This window comes from Trachypithecus francoisi, unplaced genomic scaffold (assembly GCF_009764315.1).
Source record: "Trachypithecus francoisi isolate TF-2019V2 unplaced genomic scaffold, Tfra_2.0 Lachesis_group8, whole genome shotgun sequence".
Classification (NCBI taxonomy): Eukaryota; Metazoa; Chordata; class Mammalia; order Primates; family Cercopithecidae; genus Trachypithecus; species Trachypithecus francoisi.
In genome coordinates, this window is record NW_022681473.1 from 50,261,737 (window position 1) to 50,279,648 (window position 17,912).

At 36.5% G+C, this 17,912-nt stretch overlaps 1 protein-coding gene across 3 annotated transcripts in view; it reads right to left on the minus strand.

The window, feature by feature from the left end:
* Positions 1-3,713: 3,713 nt before the first annotated feature.
* PDE3B (phosphodiesterase 3B) overlaps positions 3,714-17,912 on the minus strand; it is a 220,582-nt gene continuing 206,383 nt past the window's right edge. For all 3 annotated transcript variants that reach the window (XM_033207671.1, XM_033207670.1, XM_033207669.1), the window contains 3 exons: positions 16,863-17,024; positions 10,160-10,412; positions 3,714-8,502 (listed from right to left, as the gene is read on the minus strand). In XM_033207671.1, coding sequence (XP_033063562.1) covers positions 8,288-8,502; positions 10,160-10,412; positions 16,863-17,024 — 630 coding nt within the window. In that variant the 3' untranslated portion in view covers positions 3,714-8,287. The remainder of the gene's footprint in view (positions 8,503-10,159; positions 10,413-16,862; positions 17,025-17,912) is intronic.

Below are 17,912 nucleotides of genomic sequence, written 5' to 3' on the forward strand. Positions count from 1 at the left end.
ATGGGTGTTGCTTAAAATGCTAAGAAGAGTCATGGATGCCCTAAGCAGAGCATCTTGTTTAGTAGCAGGTACTTTTATCCCTTCCTGACTTCATCTGGCTTCTGTCCTGGGGGGCCTTGGTTCCAGAAACCAGCTCCCTTCTGATCAGGTATTGTCATTAATGAACTGTGTGGTACCAGTCCAGTTTAATAGAGGACTACAGAAGAAATTAAAACCTAAATAAATGAGTTTGGACTTTAGAGGTATTTTAGATATGGTGGGAGATTGTAGAAGAAATATGTATTTAATGTAGAGCCTGCCAGTGCTTTCATATCTTACTCCCTGCTCTGTCTTCATAAGAACTGTGTCATTCTTCTTATAAATGAGGGTCTGTGTGACCCTGAGTGTCCACCTTCATAGCAGCAGTTAAGCAGATAGGACATTACAATAATATATTTAAAATTTAAAATGATACATGGCTGTTGAATCTTTGTTGGCACATTTTCCCTGGCACCACTTCTTTCTAAAACTAATCACAAGGATTAAAGATTGAATTCACTTATATCTTTTAGAGGTCTCTAGGCATTTCCATGGGTTAGTGTTATTTTTCTAAAGATAATTATATTCAAATCCAAAAACATGCTGTAGAGATAGGGTAACTGTGTAAACTGGGACACTTGACAGTGAATGGGGTCCTATTCATAATTATATCAGGACAACAAGGGTAAATTGTGACTGCCCTAAACAAACTGAAATGTATATTGACCCATTTATAGCTATTTTTACATCATCATTTCTTATAAAGTTGTGAAATTATGGGTATACGCTCTTGTAACATGGCTCATGAATAGTTGCAGCCTCAGAGTCAGTGCACACAACAATGACTTCTATTAAGAATATGGATTTAACCTTAGTTTGGACTTACCTGTTGAACAGTTTCAAGTTTGTGTGTTATACATCAGAAGTCTGCATCTTGGATATATTCAGATGTTTCCAGTTGCAAGGGGAAGAAAATCCTTGCAAGTTCACTTAAATAATAAAAGGGAAATTTGGAGGAAGGGTGGAAGTTTTAGGGTCCGTATGGCTTAGATGTTACATGGTGTAATCAAAGATTCTGCTTCTTCCCACTTCTCAATTTTGCCTTCCAGATGATACCAGCTTTATCTTAAGGCTAGCTCATGGAGTACATGTTCTTTGCCCACCTCCATACAGAGAAAGCAAGCTTAGATCGTTTCTGGGAGAGCAAAGGAATTTTTTAAATGCCCGCAGAAAACTGTTTTTTTGTGTCCTACAGGTTCTGAATTATGTGCCCATCCATTAATTTAAAACTATGGTTTGTGAATGTAATTATGGTTCACTTAGTCTGAACATATGCCTGACTACTAGAAGTAGTCATGGAGTTGGCTTCTCCCAAAATACATGTGCTACATATGGGTGGTGTAGTTATCTAAACAAAACTAGGGCTAATTATGAAGAGAAGAGGAACTGTAAGTCAGAAGACCAACTATAGTGTCTGCCTCACTTGCTAAGCCAAGCAACTTTCCAACCTACCTTCCTGAATCTTTCTGTAATTATTTTAGTTTTTCAGAGATAGTTGTCCAGGCTGGTCTTGAGCTCCTGGACTCAAGCAGTCCTCCAAGCTCAGCTTCCCAAAGTGCTGGGATTACAGGCATGAGCCACTACACCCAGCCCCAACCTTCCTGAATCTTGACAAACATATTCAGGTTGCTCCTTAATCTTTGCTCTTTCTTTGACATAGCAAGTCTGTCATCCCAGGGTCTCCTACTTACTGTCATATCTGCTATAAGAGCCTAAGTTGAACTTTAAGGTAGTTTTACTGGGTAAAACAACTTAGTAAACTGAAGTAGATTATAATAAAAGTTGAGGAGGTTTTGTTTTGCTTTTGAGTACTACCACTCCTGCTGCTAGTACAATTTAGGAACTCCATAAATCTATGCAGAATGAAGATCATGCTATTTTCACAGGTTGTCAAGCCTGACAAATTATAAAAGATGTAGCTTCATCAACTTTTAAAGGTAGAAGAACCTTAACTTCACTTAATGTGCTCATTTTATAGCCAAGGAAATAGAGGTTTACACAGGGGAAGTGAATTCTCTAGATCACAGCAGAGGCATGCCTTATTTCATTCCATATTCCTTTTATTCACACCCAATAATTTATCTTACGCTTTACAATTTATAAGGCTGTTTTTCCTTATGCTTTCAACTCGATTATGTGGAACCAGTTAGCTGTGGTAAAAATAAAATGCTACACTTTCGGAAAAATATAAATTAACGTGAATTAGTAAGTAATCCATACTGGAAAAATCTGTTTTTTGAAATTACATTGTAACAGATAGGTTGGATCTATGCAATAAGGATGCCTTCTCTCTCATCAGTTAGTGCTAAGCTAGTGATTCAAATGTTAGAAATCTAATTTCTGATTCAACAAGTGAGCACGCTTGTTTTTTCTCACCTATCACTGAAATAATCATTAAGGATAGAAAATGGAATAAAGGCATTGAGAATACAGGTGGAGGGCAATGTTAGTGGATCCGATACTTTGAAATTTTAGGAGATGGAAGGTGAATGGAAAAATATAGAAAACCACAAATAAAACCATGCATAGACGAAGCCAGAGGTGGAGATGGGAGCCCATTCTTCATGGGATAGCTATGGAGAAAATCAGTACATAAGGAGAGAAGTAGGTAAGGATAACTTTTTCTAAAAGTGGAAAGAAATCAAGCAGATTTACTGGGATAAACAGCTGAACAATTTGCCCCGTCTCATTTTCTCCTGTTTGTGCAGCTGTAGAATTTGCCCCCAAGTGCTGAAATAAGTATAAATAAATTGGGTTCCTATGCCAAGGAGATGGTGGTGCTCCTACCTGGAATTGGTGCCCTACATTGAGGGCTCCCTAATTTTGTCTGATTTTGAACGGTAAGTTCTCTAGCACCTAAACTGTTAATCAGGTGTGAGGGCAGGTTTCAGTGAACCAAGTGATGACTGGGGAAACATCAACAAAAGGACTAGCCTTGAGCCTTGAATAAATTTAAGTATAGAACTAAGACAATGGTGGCATAAATGTGATAATACTATCTGTTTTTTAATCATAAAAATAATGCATCTAACAAAAAATGAGAAAAGGAGAAATGGTAGAACACAGAATAAGTTCTTTGCTTCATATAGTTAGAATTCAAAAGATATAGTTTAAAAGTGACAAGTAGTAGAAGTTTAAGAATATTTAACAGTACAAGAGTAAAGGATAATATTGCCTTAAATTGGGTAGTGGGAGATAGAGAAGAATATGTACAAGCTAATTTTTTAATTTATAGATGAGAAGCAGATACTATAAAGAAATGGGGTCCAAAGATAGTATAACTATAGCCACTGAATCAACGATACAAACTTTCTTAAACGTCGTAATTAAAATGAGTTTTTAAGAAAAGAGGAAATAATATGAAGAATTAAGTCCTTACAGTCACATGAATAAATATAAATGGGCTTATCTCACCTATCAAAAAGGTGTTCATATAATATAGCATTGAATTTGATTTCAGACCAAATCCAATGCTATATTATTGTTGTATAGAAGAGATACTTAAAACATAGGTTAAGGGTTAAAAATAAAAGGATGGTTAAAGACATGCCAGGAAATACAAAGAAAGCAGGAGTCATGATCTTAATAAAACAAGGCAGAATTCAAGTCAGAAAACGTAAGACAAAAAAGCGCACTTTGTAATTCTAAATACTATAATTCATAAGGACTTTATAACAGTTATAATACCACACAAAATAACAACTTTCATAAAGCATAAATTATAAGACACGCAAAAAGAAATAGGTAGAAGTACCTTAATACTGAGAGCCATGTTACCCAGGTTGGTCTTGAACTCTTGAGCTTAAGAGATCCATCCACCTCGGCCTCCCAAAGTGCTGGGATTACAGTGTGAGCCACCACACCCAGCCAAGAATAAGGAATTTTTCTGTATAGTGATATGGTGAGATGTCCAGGATAAATAATGAAACAAAGATACAGAATGCAGCAGTGTTAGCAAGCAAAAAGGGCTCATTGTCCAATGTACCAGAAGCCAATACTATGACACAGTTTTTGAGAAAAGCTTGATACTCAAAGTAGACTTCCAACTATTTGCTGTTGACTCCCAGATCCATACTTGTAGCCCATATCACTTTTCTGAGTTCCATACCTACATTGAAATACACTTGGTTGTCTCAAGCCTCTTAATCTCACTTTGCTCTAATCTGAATTCGTCTCTTCACTCTCTAACACATCCAAAATCAATTCCTCTGATATACCCTAACTCAGTGAATGATGTTGACAGCTGTCTAAATCTGAAATTTGGGAGCCACTCTTAATCTTTCTTACCCCCATACCAACTCTTTATTAAATCATAACTCTGTTCACATCGCTGTGGTCCACAATCTATTCCAGTCAATATCGCCAAGTACTCCCTATGTCTAAATCTTGCTCTGCCATTCTGTCGAAAGACAAAATTAACAACAAATTGTTACAGGTGTAATTGGCTTTTATGCCAGATTCATGGATCAGGTAACTTGCATTCTACAAAATAGAATGAAATTCCCACTGGGTAATGGCAGAACAGTGGGTTTTGTAAGGATGGGAACAAGAAAACAGAATAATAGAAAAATAAAAACTGATCAGTTATCACTAGGTTACTTCAGATTACGTCTTCTTTGTACAGGTTAAAGCAGCGAGGACTTCCTTAATTATGCTCAGATAGACTGGAATCTCCTGTTTTGAGGAAAAACTAGTCTGGGGATCTATGTATTTCCTTAAAGTTTCAGTTTGACTGTGTGGCATTTAGTATGAATGACTCCATTTTGCTTTGGTCTGGTCTATTGGGGCCTAGGTGCAGGAACTCAGTCCAAAACAATAGTTTCAAACCATTCAAAATACAGTTGACCCTTGAACAACATGCATTCGAACTCCATGGGTCCACTTATATGTGAAGTTTTTCAGTAAATATAGTTGGCCCTGTATTGGCAGGTTCTGCATCCACAACTAAATGCAGATGAAAATATAGTATTAGTGGGATGTGTAACCCTCGTATAGAGGGCCAACTTTTTCTATCTGCAGGTTCCACAGGGTTGACTGTGAGACTTGAATATGTGGCAATTCTTATAGCTGAGGAGGTCCTAGAACCAATCCCCCACATATAACAAAGGACAACTGAAGTATGCTATTTGATCCTCGTAAAATGTAAATCTAATCATGTTATTCTTCCAGATTGAAACTTTTTCATTGTTTCCCATTTCCTTTAGGAATAAAGTTTAAAGTGGCACGTCATGTTTTACAAGGCCCTTCATTAACCACCATCTCTCTACCACTCCCTCTTCTTGTGCTCTATCTTCCAGCCACCCTAAATCTCTTTGGCTCATCCAGTGTAGGGATGCTTTCTCTTCTGGCCTCTGTACATGCTGTTATTCTCTCTCTACAAGCAGTCATTTCTGAGCTAACTCTTAATTCTTCAGTTCTGAGCTTAAAAGTCACATTTCTTTGAGAAGTGATGCATCTCTGCTCCACCTGCCACTCCTATCCCCTACACACTCTAGAAGAGCTTATATTAATCTGGCAATTATAATGAAGGAACCAGAGTTGTATCTATTCATCTCCTTTGTGAAGTTTGTTTCTATGAGATGATGCAATCTAGACACAGGGAATTTCTGATAACTTAAGTAAGCCAGAAACTCCAGGTTTCTTGTAAAATAAGTAGAAAAGGCCAATAGCACCAACAAAGTACGTAATGAAATAACAGCAGGAAACAGCTTTCAAATCATGAAATAATTTTTAAAAGTACTTTTATGGAGAAAAATGTGTCAGTAGATACACATATACAGCACTAAAAGAATATTTCTAATACCAGTGGCTTTAAAAATAGAAGATTTATGATGAAAATTATTATAACAAGAAATTAATCTGATTCAGTAGCAGTCAAAGTAAGATCTGTAATATGGCTTATGACAATTTCTCAAGTAAGATTTCATCTAATAGTACGGTGTGCATTTAATATACTCTCACATTCTTTCTTACACTTATGAATTTTTAAGTTTCAGCTCGGGAGAGATACTTTTTTGGGTTTCTTTAGGCTAGTTATTTTGACATATGTCAATTACTTAGCAAGGGTTAAATAATTTAAGGACTATATTATGTAAAAATGAGTTCCCAATAGTAATTGGATTTATAATTAAATCCAGTAAATCCAGCATTTGTAATTAAAAATGCTGCTTTTGAGAAAATAACATAAACTAAAATATATATATATATATATAAAACCCAATAAAAGACAGTATGGAAATGTGACTGAATCTCAATATGCATGCTTGCACATGTATGAATTTATACACATACACTTGTATGTATTCTGCAGGAGAGGAAGTAATAACAGAAATACACGTAAACATGATGGAAAATGTACTCTAGAGAAATACAAGGATAGGATATATACATTTTAAGTGCAAATAATAAATTATCAGTTAAAATTTTATTAATTAGTAATAAGTCATGGGACTGGTTTACAAATAGTGTGTGGCAATGGTAACAAAGGTGGCAAGGAACTTGGCACTCACTCAACATGTCTAATAAATAAAGCTTAGTGATTAATTAAATATTGACACTGTGAAGGATCAAAAATTCTAACACTTCCAGAGATCTTAAATTGATATCTTTCAGATAAGCCAAATATTCTAGATAAGTAAGACACTGCATGCCAATACCCTATTCTAAAGGAATTACCTTGGAAAATTAATGGTTTCACTGTCTGCAAAATTACATGAATCCAAAATATGATATGGTCTCCAATAATAATAGAAAATATTAGCCTACCATTTTGCCATCATTTTGGCTGGTCTTTATATCTTCAAATGTATTTCACAAGTAGGGTACATATCCACACACTAGCAAGTTTACAAAACATTGTAAATATGGTCCATTTTCTTGCAATTATTTTAATAATATGGTTATTTAATAATGCACTTTTGTATGAAATGATTTATTAACATATTTAGATTCTTATATGAAAAATAAGTATTCCAATTCTTTACTTGATCTCAGAAATCAGTCTTGCAGTTGGGCTTCAGAAACAATAAGTAGTGATAGGTCATTTCTGTCATGTAGTCTTGAGGCAGAGGGAAATTAACAGAAAGATGAACATCAGTTTTAGAGTAAGCAAATGACAACTAAGATATGGATCTAAAGATAACCACATATTCCAATTATTTATTCAATGTACGTGTCCTTTAGGGCTCACTATATTCCTTTTTTCTTTATCTTTGATGAGATTAGTTTTATTTGATTTTGCATTAAGGCAAAAGACAGACATCTCCTTTTTCTTGGTTTTAATTAGTTTCAAATTCATCTAAGAAGAGAAAATGTTGCTCATTTCATAAAAGGTGAACCTGGGTATTACAGCAAATTTTTTTTCTTCTGACAAATCTGTGCTGTGTTTATATTAACTAAATCTTTAAAAATACAAATCCTGAGCTACAGTAAAAATAACAATTTTGACTAAAGAATAAATCCCTTCATTGTTAAGCCTAAACAGCTTTAAAATTCAGCCATGGAACATAAAGAAGGTAAGACTGGAATTCAAACTTCTGATGTCCATGGCATACCTGAATACTCTCAGCAGAAATAAAACACACATAGTAGATAATACACAATAGTAAAAAGCATCAGAAATTGATGCACCTGGATTTTGTTAAATATAACAAAGGTCACTCAGTCCTTCATGGATAAACCTAGCTGGGAGAATAGAACTTAACAGTGTATTGCATTGAGAAGAAATCCCTCAGAAAGGCAACACTGGATTCATTTTTAGACAGGCATAGACTTTTTTCCAAAACATTCAAAGACATAAAAGACACATGGGGAAATACAATATGAATCTATTTTCATAAAAGCGAAAGTTCTGGCCACTTTGGTAACTGAAATAAGTCACTTGAGTTTTTAGTTATAGCTGACCCCCAATGAAAAATAAGAGCTCACTACCCAGCAAAGCAGCATTATGACAAAGTATTCATACACCAGTGAAGGATTTAAGTAAGGGCTCTGCAATATGGGTCAACACGGATGGTATTCTTGGTTTAAGAATAGTTTTCTAGTCCCTGTGAAAGTGCATAGGAGTGGGAAACTGCCAGCAGAGCAAGGATCCTCTCACAGTATTAAGGCTTGTCCATGTATGGTCAGTTGAGAGTCAGCCGGTGAACACTAGGCAATGATTTCTGCCCCTGGGCACAGCCCTCTGGGCTTCTTCAATATGACTTTTCTTTTACTCAAACTGTCGCTCTTCCTCTTCATCTGCTTCTTCAATGACCTGAATCTCATCTGCTTGAGGTAAGGAGGAATTCTCCACCTGCAGTTTATTCCCATCAGCTTTACATTTTTCTTCTTCCTCTATGATTTCCTTCCATATCTTGTGGTTTTCAGTGAGATGGTGCATTAGCTGACAAAATATTTGCCGTCTGCTTTTCCTTCTTGGTGGTTCTGTGAAATTTAAAAGAAATATATTCTAATCACAGCAATATGATTTAATCATTCAACAAATATTAAGTGCCTATTATATTCTAGGTATCTAAGCACTGGGGTTATAAAAGTAAACAGTACTATAAAATAATAGTATAATAAAAATAGAATAATGAAATAGTACTATAAAAATAATCCCTGCATTATGGTGTTCAGATTCTAGTGGAAAGAGCTAGGAAAACAGAAAGAAGCAAAATAGGAATATGTTAGATGGTACTGTTATGGATAAAAACAAAATAGAGAAAAGGTTTAGGGAAAACTGGCTGGGTATGGTGGAGAGGGAAGAATTATGCTGAAATTTCAAATGAAAATAACCCAAAGTTAAAAAACAACCTTTAAGGGCATCTTATGTATTGAATTAAACACAATTACCAACATTTTGATGAGTATAATTTTTTTTTTTTTTTTTTGAGACGGAGTCTTGCTCTGTCACCCAGGCTGGAGTGCAGTGGTGCGATCTCAGCTCACTGCAACCTCTGCCTTCCAGGTTCATGCCATTCTCCTGCCTCAGCCTCCCAAGTAGCTGGGACTAGCTGGGACTACAGGCGCCCGCCACCATGCCCAGCTAATATTTTGTATTTTTAGTAGAGACGGAGGAGTATAATTTTTAGAATTCAGTCAACCTTCAGATGCTAATGCCGTTTTTAAAAAAAAGAATTTTAAATACATTTTAATAGGATTTGCCATGCTAATCCTAAATACAAGGCGCATGTGTGTTGCAGTGGGAGGTGCTTTGTAGTTTTCCTATCTGGTCTGATTTATTGCATGCTTGAAAATCAAAACAATACTTATGTAGGTATAATTTAAATTCTACTTTAAAATGAGCAAATAACTGATTTCATTCACAATTACAAAGTGACAATTTTCATTTCATTTTCCATTCATACTAATTGTCTTATATAGAAAAGCATGTCATTACAGTTTGGTAACTCAAATTCATAATGCCACAAAACTTGGCTCTCCCTTTACAACCAGGGAATGTATGTTTTCCTTCCCCCTCCCCCCACCAGCTTTCCAGTGGGATTGGGGGTGAGATGTGTGAAAAGGAGTGACATGAAGGAGGACTCGCCATGAGGATCCACCTATGTTCAGATGTGGTGATGGCCCTATCGGGCATGCACAGGTGGAGCCTGCTGAATGAAGAGTCCTGGTTAGAGGACAACACCTCAAGAGATGTTACTTTAATTAAATAAGAATAAGAATGCTTGTTGTATTACAGTATTCACCCAGTACCCAGCTTACAGCAGTTACTCAAAACATGACTATTGAATCTGAACATTTAGACAGTGGTTACTCAATATAATGACTGCTGAATCTGTATCTGAGAAACAAAGTTCCAAATCTAAGTTAAATGGATATATGCAGTTATTAAAGGTTGAATATCCCTATTCAAAATGCTTGGGACCAGAAGTGTTTCTGATTTTGGAATATTTGCATTATATTTAGCATCCCTAATTGCAAAATCTGAAATCCAAGTGTCCCAATGAATATTTCCTTTGAGCACCATGCTGGCAACTCAAAAAGTTTTGGATTTTGGAGCATTTCATATTTCAGATTTTCAGACTTTGAATACTCAACCTATAACATTACATAAATTATAATGTCCCTATATTCTTACTTGGATTTAGATTGTTTTCCATTTCTTCATCATCTGTATCTAATTCTTCACCATCTTCATCATCACCACTTTCAGTATCATTATCCTCTTCTGCTTCTATCCACTGACCTGGTAGCAAACCAGCAGCATCATAGGAGTTACACAGGGGACCCACTATGTGGGTGATAAAAGATTCTTGGAGTTTTGCTAGTTGAGGAGAAGAACGATCCATGAATGGACTGACGGGCAGACCCAGATTTGCTTCTTCATCTCCCTGCATATTTTAAAAAGAAAAGTACATTTTTAACTGGTGGAAGAACCACCAGTGAGCTTTGCTGTTAAAATTATCTTGAGTTTTTTAAAAATAACTTATATAAAACTATTTTTTATAAATAGGCATCAATGAATCTATTCTATCATTTCAACTGTAAGAATTTAATACTGAGAAATCCTAAACAAAACTTTATTCTCACATTCTGTCCACATCAACCAGTATGGCTGATACTCAGTTAATAAGAAACATACAGATCTTTTAAAATAAGTATCAGATATTTTACTAACAACCTGCAAAATTGCATAGTGTCAATTATGGATTCTCTTTATCTAGGGGCAAAAGCATAATAGAAACATTTTTGTTGTAGTTATATCTCAAATGTACAGAGCTGAATTTTGCAAGTGCTTTTCAATAACACTACCTCCACCCCCCTTTTTTTAACAGCAGAACTCTCTAATGATTCAAAATCAGAAAACCTAATATGAAAAACAAATAAAGTAGAGCTACCATAATGGAGGTGAGGATCCTGGGGCTAGATCCCCAATGGCCTGCCTTACCCTACCACTGTGGCTTCTAGGGCTTAATTTGAGATCAGACTACTACCTGTGTGGTGTTGAGCAAGCTCTAGGTACAAATGCACTGTGTGTAAAATCTGAATAATAAGGCCAGGCGCGGTGGCTCAAGCCTGTAATCCCAGCACTTTGGGAGGCCGAGACGGGCGGATCACGAGGTCAGGAGATCGAGACCATCCTGGCTAACCCGGTGAAACCCTGTCTCTACTAAAAAAATACAAAAAACTAGCCGGGCGAGGTGGCGGGTGCCTGTAGTCCCAGCTACTCGGGAGGCTGAGGCAGGAGAATGGCGTGAACCTGGGAGGCGGAGCTTGCAGTGAGCTGAGATGGCGCCACTGCACTCCAGCCTGGGTGACAGAGCGAGACTCCGTCTCAAAAAAAAAAAAAAAAAAAAAAAATCTGAATAATAATCTACCTTATAGGGATGCTATGATGAGGTTAAAAGGCAGTATTATATAAGGTGTTTAGCAAAGTACTGAGCATTCTCCAAATGGTACTAGTAACATTTTAGTCCTAGTGTCTGAACTGGTTTGTGATAAATTTCTCCCCACAGTGTACAAATTCTGCAGGTAAGCAGTGTCTGTTCTGTAATGAGCCAACATAACGCTGAGGAAACAACCAGAAACTGTCCCCATGATTAACTGTCCCATGATTAGAAATCTTTTACGAGATTATCTTCTATGAGGAAGAAAACAATTGATGTTTTTCCAAAAACAGTTCAGTTTATCTATAGGACTCTGTAATTTCATAGATAAAACCCAGGAGTTTGGCTTTTCTAAGCCCATGGCAGTTAAATGGCTGTAGGCATATAAAGACAGTATAATTAGGATAACAGAAAAAAAGTTGGGCGTGGTTAGAATTTTACATCAATATCTGAAGAAAGTTTAATAGCATAACCAGAATGAGAAAGAAGTTTAGTTGATGAGGGAGGATTAAAACTTTCATAAGTGGTAGGATATCAGATGACATTTTCCTCCTTTGATATTGAATAATGACACTTAGATTAAGTGAAACTCTCTGAGATAATATATTGTTTTTAGTGATATATATGAAATTATAATAGTTAACATTTATTGAGAACTTATGTGTCAGAAACTATTCTAAGAAGTCTACATATATTAGTTCATTTAATCCTCATAGAAACCTTATGACATAGGTACCATCATTATTCCTATTTTATCAGTGAGGAAACTGGCACAGAGAGGTTAAGTAACTTACCCAACCAAGGTCATATTGCAGATAAGGAAGAGAAGCCAGGATTCAACCTCAGGCAGGGCTTCCAGGCTTGCTTAATAAGTATAATTCTATATGCTTTTAAAATAATATGCAGCGTCTAAATGAATATTTCTAATGTTATCTCACTGAACTAGTGAATTTTCTAAAATTGCCATACACCATTATTTTTTATTACCTATTTGTACATATAATATAAAGATAACATTTTCCTTAGCATAGAATTCCTCTTTTGTAAACATGAGATCCATGGGTGAGCTCTAAATAAAGCAAGTTTCAATTATCACTGAGAATGAAGATGAGAATATGCAAACTGCATATTATAATCGTACAAATTAGGTAAATACAGCCATTTATTACCCCAAATTAAATATAATTTAAACATATCAGAGAAGAGTAAAATATTAATAATCTTTCCATGATTATACAATATGGCATTCTGTAACTTATAAACAGCAGAGTATACATTATTGTGTTGGGATGTTTAGCTGGTGGGTATAAAACACTGCACATTTTCAGTATAATCTGGAAGTAACAAAGTATACCAGGTGCATGGTTACATAGGCTCAATTACTCCCACTTTCCACTGATGTTAAGAAAGCCCTCAACTGGTAGATATCTTGACCTTTCCTGATAATTAGGGCCAACAAGGATTCCTAAGGAATGTAATTCCAAAGTCAAAAAGGTGTATTTGCTATTTTGGAGATAACAAAATGTTAGGTATGTCAGGAAATCATGCACTCCTACATTGTAGGAAGCCTCAAAAGTGGACCCCAAAAATGGCAGATTCAGCAAAGTGGAAAGATTATTTTAATGCCAAAAATTTTATAGTATTCTCTGATAGTAGTTTGTATTTCTGTGGAGTCAGTGGTGATATCACCTTTATCATTTTTTATTGCATCTATTTGATTATTCTCTCTTTTTTTCTTTATTAGTCTAGCTAGTGGTCTATTTTGTTAATCTTTTCAAAAAATCACCTCCTGGATTCATTGATATTTTTGAAGGGTTTTCTGTGTCTCTATTTCCTTCGGTTCTGCTCTGATCTTAGCTATTTCTTGTCTTCTGCTAGGTTTTGAATTTGTTTGTTCTTGCTTCTCTAGTTCTTTTAATTGTGATGTTAGGGTGTCGATTTTAGATCTTTCCCGCTTTCTCCTGTGGGCATTTAGTGCTATAAATTTCCCTCTAAACACAGCTTTAGCTGTGTCCCAGAGATTCTGGTACATTGTGTCTATTTATTTCTGCCTTAATTTTGTTATTTACCCAGTAGTCATTCAGGAGCAGGTTGTTCAGTTTCCATGTAGTTGTGCGGTTTTGAGTGAGTTTCTTAATCCTGATTTCTAATTTGATTGCACAGTGGTCTGAGAGACTGTTTGTTAAGATTTCTGTTCTTTTCCATTTGCTGAGGAGTGTTTTATTTCCAACTATGTGGTCAATTGTAGAACAAGTGCGATGTGGTGCTGAGAAGAATGTTTATTCTGTTGATTTGGGGTGGAGAGTTCTGTAGATGTCTATTAGGTCCACTTGGTCCAGAGCTGAGTTCAAGTCCTGAATATCCTTGTTAATTTTCTGTCTTGTTGATCTGTCTAATGTTGACAGTTGGGTGTTAAAATCTCCCATTATTATTGTATGGGAGTCTAAGTCTCTTTGTAAGTCTCTAAGGACTTGCTTTATGAATCTGGGTGCTCCTGTATTGGGTGCATACATATTTAGGATAGTTAGCTGTTCTTGATTAATTGATCCCTTTACCATTATGTAATGACCTTCTTTGTGTTTTTCAAACTTTGTTGGTTTAAAGTCTGTTTCATCAGAGACTAGGATTGCAAACCCTGCTTTTTTTCTGCTTTCCATTTGCTTGGTATATCTTTCTCCATCCCTTTATTTTGAGCCTATGTGTGTCTTTGCATGTGAGATGGGTCTCCTGAATACAGCACACTGATGGGTCTTGACTCTTTATCTAATTTGCCAGTCTGTGCCTTTTAATTGGGGCATTTAGCCCATTTATATTTAAGGCTAATACTGTTATGTGTGAATTTGATCCTGTCATTATGATACTAGCAGGTTAATTTTGCCCATTAGTTGATGCGGTTTCTTCATAGTGTCGATGGTCTTTACAATTTGGCATGTTTTTGCAGTAGCTGGTATCAGTTTTTCCTCTCCGTATTTAGTGCTTCCTTCAGGAGTTCTTGTAAGGCAGGTCTGGAGGTGACAAAATCTCTCGGCATTTGCTTGTGTGTAAAGGATTTTATTTCTCCATCACTTAAGAAGCTTAGTTTGGCTGGATATGAAATTCTGGGTTGAAAATTCTTTTCTTAAAAAAAAAAAAAAGAAAATTCTTTTCTTTAAGAATGTTGAATATTGGCCCCACTCTCTTCTGGTTGGTACGGTTTCTGCAGAGAGATCCACTGGTAGTCTGATGGGCTTCCCTTTGTGAGTAACCCAGCCTTTCTCTCTGCCCTTAACATTTTTTCCTTCATTCAACCTTGGTGAATCAGACGATTATGCGTCTTGGGATATTTATGTGGCCAAAAAACATATGAAAAAAGCTCATCATCACTAGTCATTAGACAAATGCAAATAAAAACCACAATGAGATAACCTCTTATGCCAGTTGGAATGGCGATCATTAAAGCCAGGAAACAATAGATGCTGGAAAGGATGTGGAGAAATAGGAACACTTTTCAAAGACTTAGAACTAACCCAAATGCCCATCAATGATAGACTGGATAAAGAAAATGTGGCACATATATACCACGGAATACTATGCAATTATAAAAAGGATGAGTTCACGTCCTTTGCAGGGACATAGATGTAGCTGGAAACCATCATTCTCAGCAAACACAGAAACAGAAAACCAACACTGCGTGTTCTCACTCATAAGTGGGAGTTGAACAATGAGAACACATGGACACAAGGAGGGGAACATGACACATGGGGGCCTGTCACGGGGTGGGGCGGTAGGGGAGGGATAGCATTAGGAGAAGTAACTAATGTAGATGACGGGTTGATGAGTGCAGCAAACCACCATGGCACGTGTATACCTATGTAACAAAACTGCATGTTCTGCACATGTACCCCAGAACTTAAAGAATAATAATAAAAAAAAAATTTAAAGATTTAAGAACAGCTGGGCATGGTGGCTCACATCTGTAATCCCAACACTTTGGGAGGCTGAGGTGGGTGGATCACGAGGTCGGAAATTTGAGACCAGCCTGACCAACATAGTGAAACCCCATCTCTACTAAAAATACAAAAATTAGCCAGGCATGGTGGCGTGTGCCTGTAATCCCGGCTACTCAGGAGGCTGAGGCAGGAGAGTCGCTTGAACCCAGGAGGCAGAGGTTGCAGTGAGCCGAGATTGTGCCACTGCACTATAGCCTGGGCAACAGAGCAAGCTTCTGTCTCAAAAAAAAGATTTAAGAACAAAAGAGCATGCTTATATCTTTGAATCCTTGAAAACCACTAAGTGTCTATTCTCTCCATTTGTAGCCCTCTGTCCAGATCTCTTCCCAGTTGATGTTCCTATGGCAGGGAGTTAGTCTTTTTATAGCAGAGTTGAAAATGGATTGATATTCTTTAAATATATTCTGAGCATACCCTGAATAATTTAAAAACCACTTCATCTGGAAATAAATTATTCTAGGTTACAGAATCTCAGGGCTGAAAGAGGCCTTGGAATCATAATGTCATCTAGCCTTGTTATAGAAAGTAGTCAGAAAGACATGGGCAGAGCAGGAGAGGACCCACCCCCAACCCCATCAGAAATGTCAGGTGACCATCAGGTGATAGGTTAAGCTGTCTCTCTAAAATAATAATTGGTCACAGCTGGCACCAGGGTAAGGCAGTCACCCAATAGATAGAAAAACCTGAAACTGGTCATCAGCAGCATCCTGATAAGATCTCAGGAGCTGGGTGAGTGGGCTCAAGCATGTACACTAAGAGGCAAAATGCTGAAGTTTAACTGGTATATGGCCTTCCTCCATGAACACTGGACAGGTAAGGGAAAAATGCCTCAAGTGAGCATGAATACAACTTCAGTAAACACACTGTGTATGTGGCCCCTCCCAAGTGCTGGCAGGCCACTGCACATCCAACAGCCACCTCAAGGGATGAATTGGGAGAAGTAACACAACCCTGGAAGCATGCCAGTGCATAAGACTCCAAGTCAAAGATCAAACCATGCACTTGATCTCTCAGATTGCCCTCCTGGTCTTCTTCCAAGTGTACTTTACTTCCTTTCATTCTTGCTCTAAAGCTTTTAAATAAACTTTCCCTTCTGCTCTAAAACTTGCCGCAATTGCTCCCTCTGCCTTATGCCCCTCAGTTGAATTCTTTCTTCTGAGGGGGCAAGAATTGAGGTTGCTGCAGACTTGTACGGATGTGCCGCTGCTAACAGCCCTACCTATAGACTCACGAGTATATTCAGCTCACTCAAGATAGGGAATAGGTTATTTTTAAAAATTTTAACAGCAATGGCAAACAGAACATAGAAAATACTAAGAACCAAAGCAAATGCAACAATTTTTAACCCTTCCCAGTCAAAGCAACTCAGAATTCAAACACTTAATAAAGCTATCCAAAAACCCAAAGAGTAGTGTCTTCTCATGACAGCTCTTAAAAATCCCACCAAGCTCATGTTTCAACTTACCTGCTCATAAAATTCATTGACAATGCCTTCTGTCCATTTCAAATGCAAGTCTCGAACTTTTGCTGGGCCATTTATATCTGCCAGTTTGATGCACACCTGGCATACCAAGAGGCGATCATTTTCATTACTCCATTCTATGCCATTACTATTTACATCATTTGCCTATTTTGGAAAAACAAACTCATTTTAGGTTCTGAAGGCATTTTAAAAAATTGTTGTTTTGCTTGCTTTTACCGGATTACTTAAAACTGTTTCTTGTCTAAATGACAGAAAGTTCAGCAAATAGTTCTTTTTGAAATCAGTTTATTCCATAATATGGACTTCTATTGGTTAAATTTCCTTTCTAAAAATGCTTTCTAGAAAAACATATAACCATGGGTTTCAATATTTGTGATTACCACAAAGAATCATGAATTATATGTGTGTGTGTGTATATATATACGTATATATTAAGTATAGTAGATACACAATATCAAAAAAATCATATAAGAATTATAACTACTTATTTCTACCTCAAAAAAGAACACTTAAGAAGCTAGAGAAGTTTGCTCTTGCTGTGAAAGGCAATGATATAGTGAACTGAACACAAGTCTGAGAAGCTGGCCCTATAGTTTTAAATCCTGACTCAGAATGTCATGAATCAGCAAGCTGTATTCTGAATCAAAAATTCAGTGTATAACACTGAAAAAACTGCTTAATCTATTCGAATCTAACTTTCTTCATCTATGAAGTAGGAAAAGTAATACCAATCTAGCCATGCTGCTATGAGGATTAATAAATGAAAAAAATGCCTTGCTCACAGTAAGTGTTAAATATTGTTATTTAAATAAATGATAATTGTCATTATTAGCTGAAAAAAAAAAGCCTTTCAAGAACTAAAATTTCATTTTGTAAAAAATGAAAAGAATGAGCCATGTCATAGCTTTTGAACTTCAGTGTTACGGTGCTTTTTGGCACCAAACTCTTTCAGAAAAAAAAAAATTATGTAGAACACCATCATAGAAAACACTTGAGAGAAGAGCTCGTTTGACTGCAACTTAATAGGAGGTC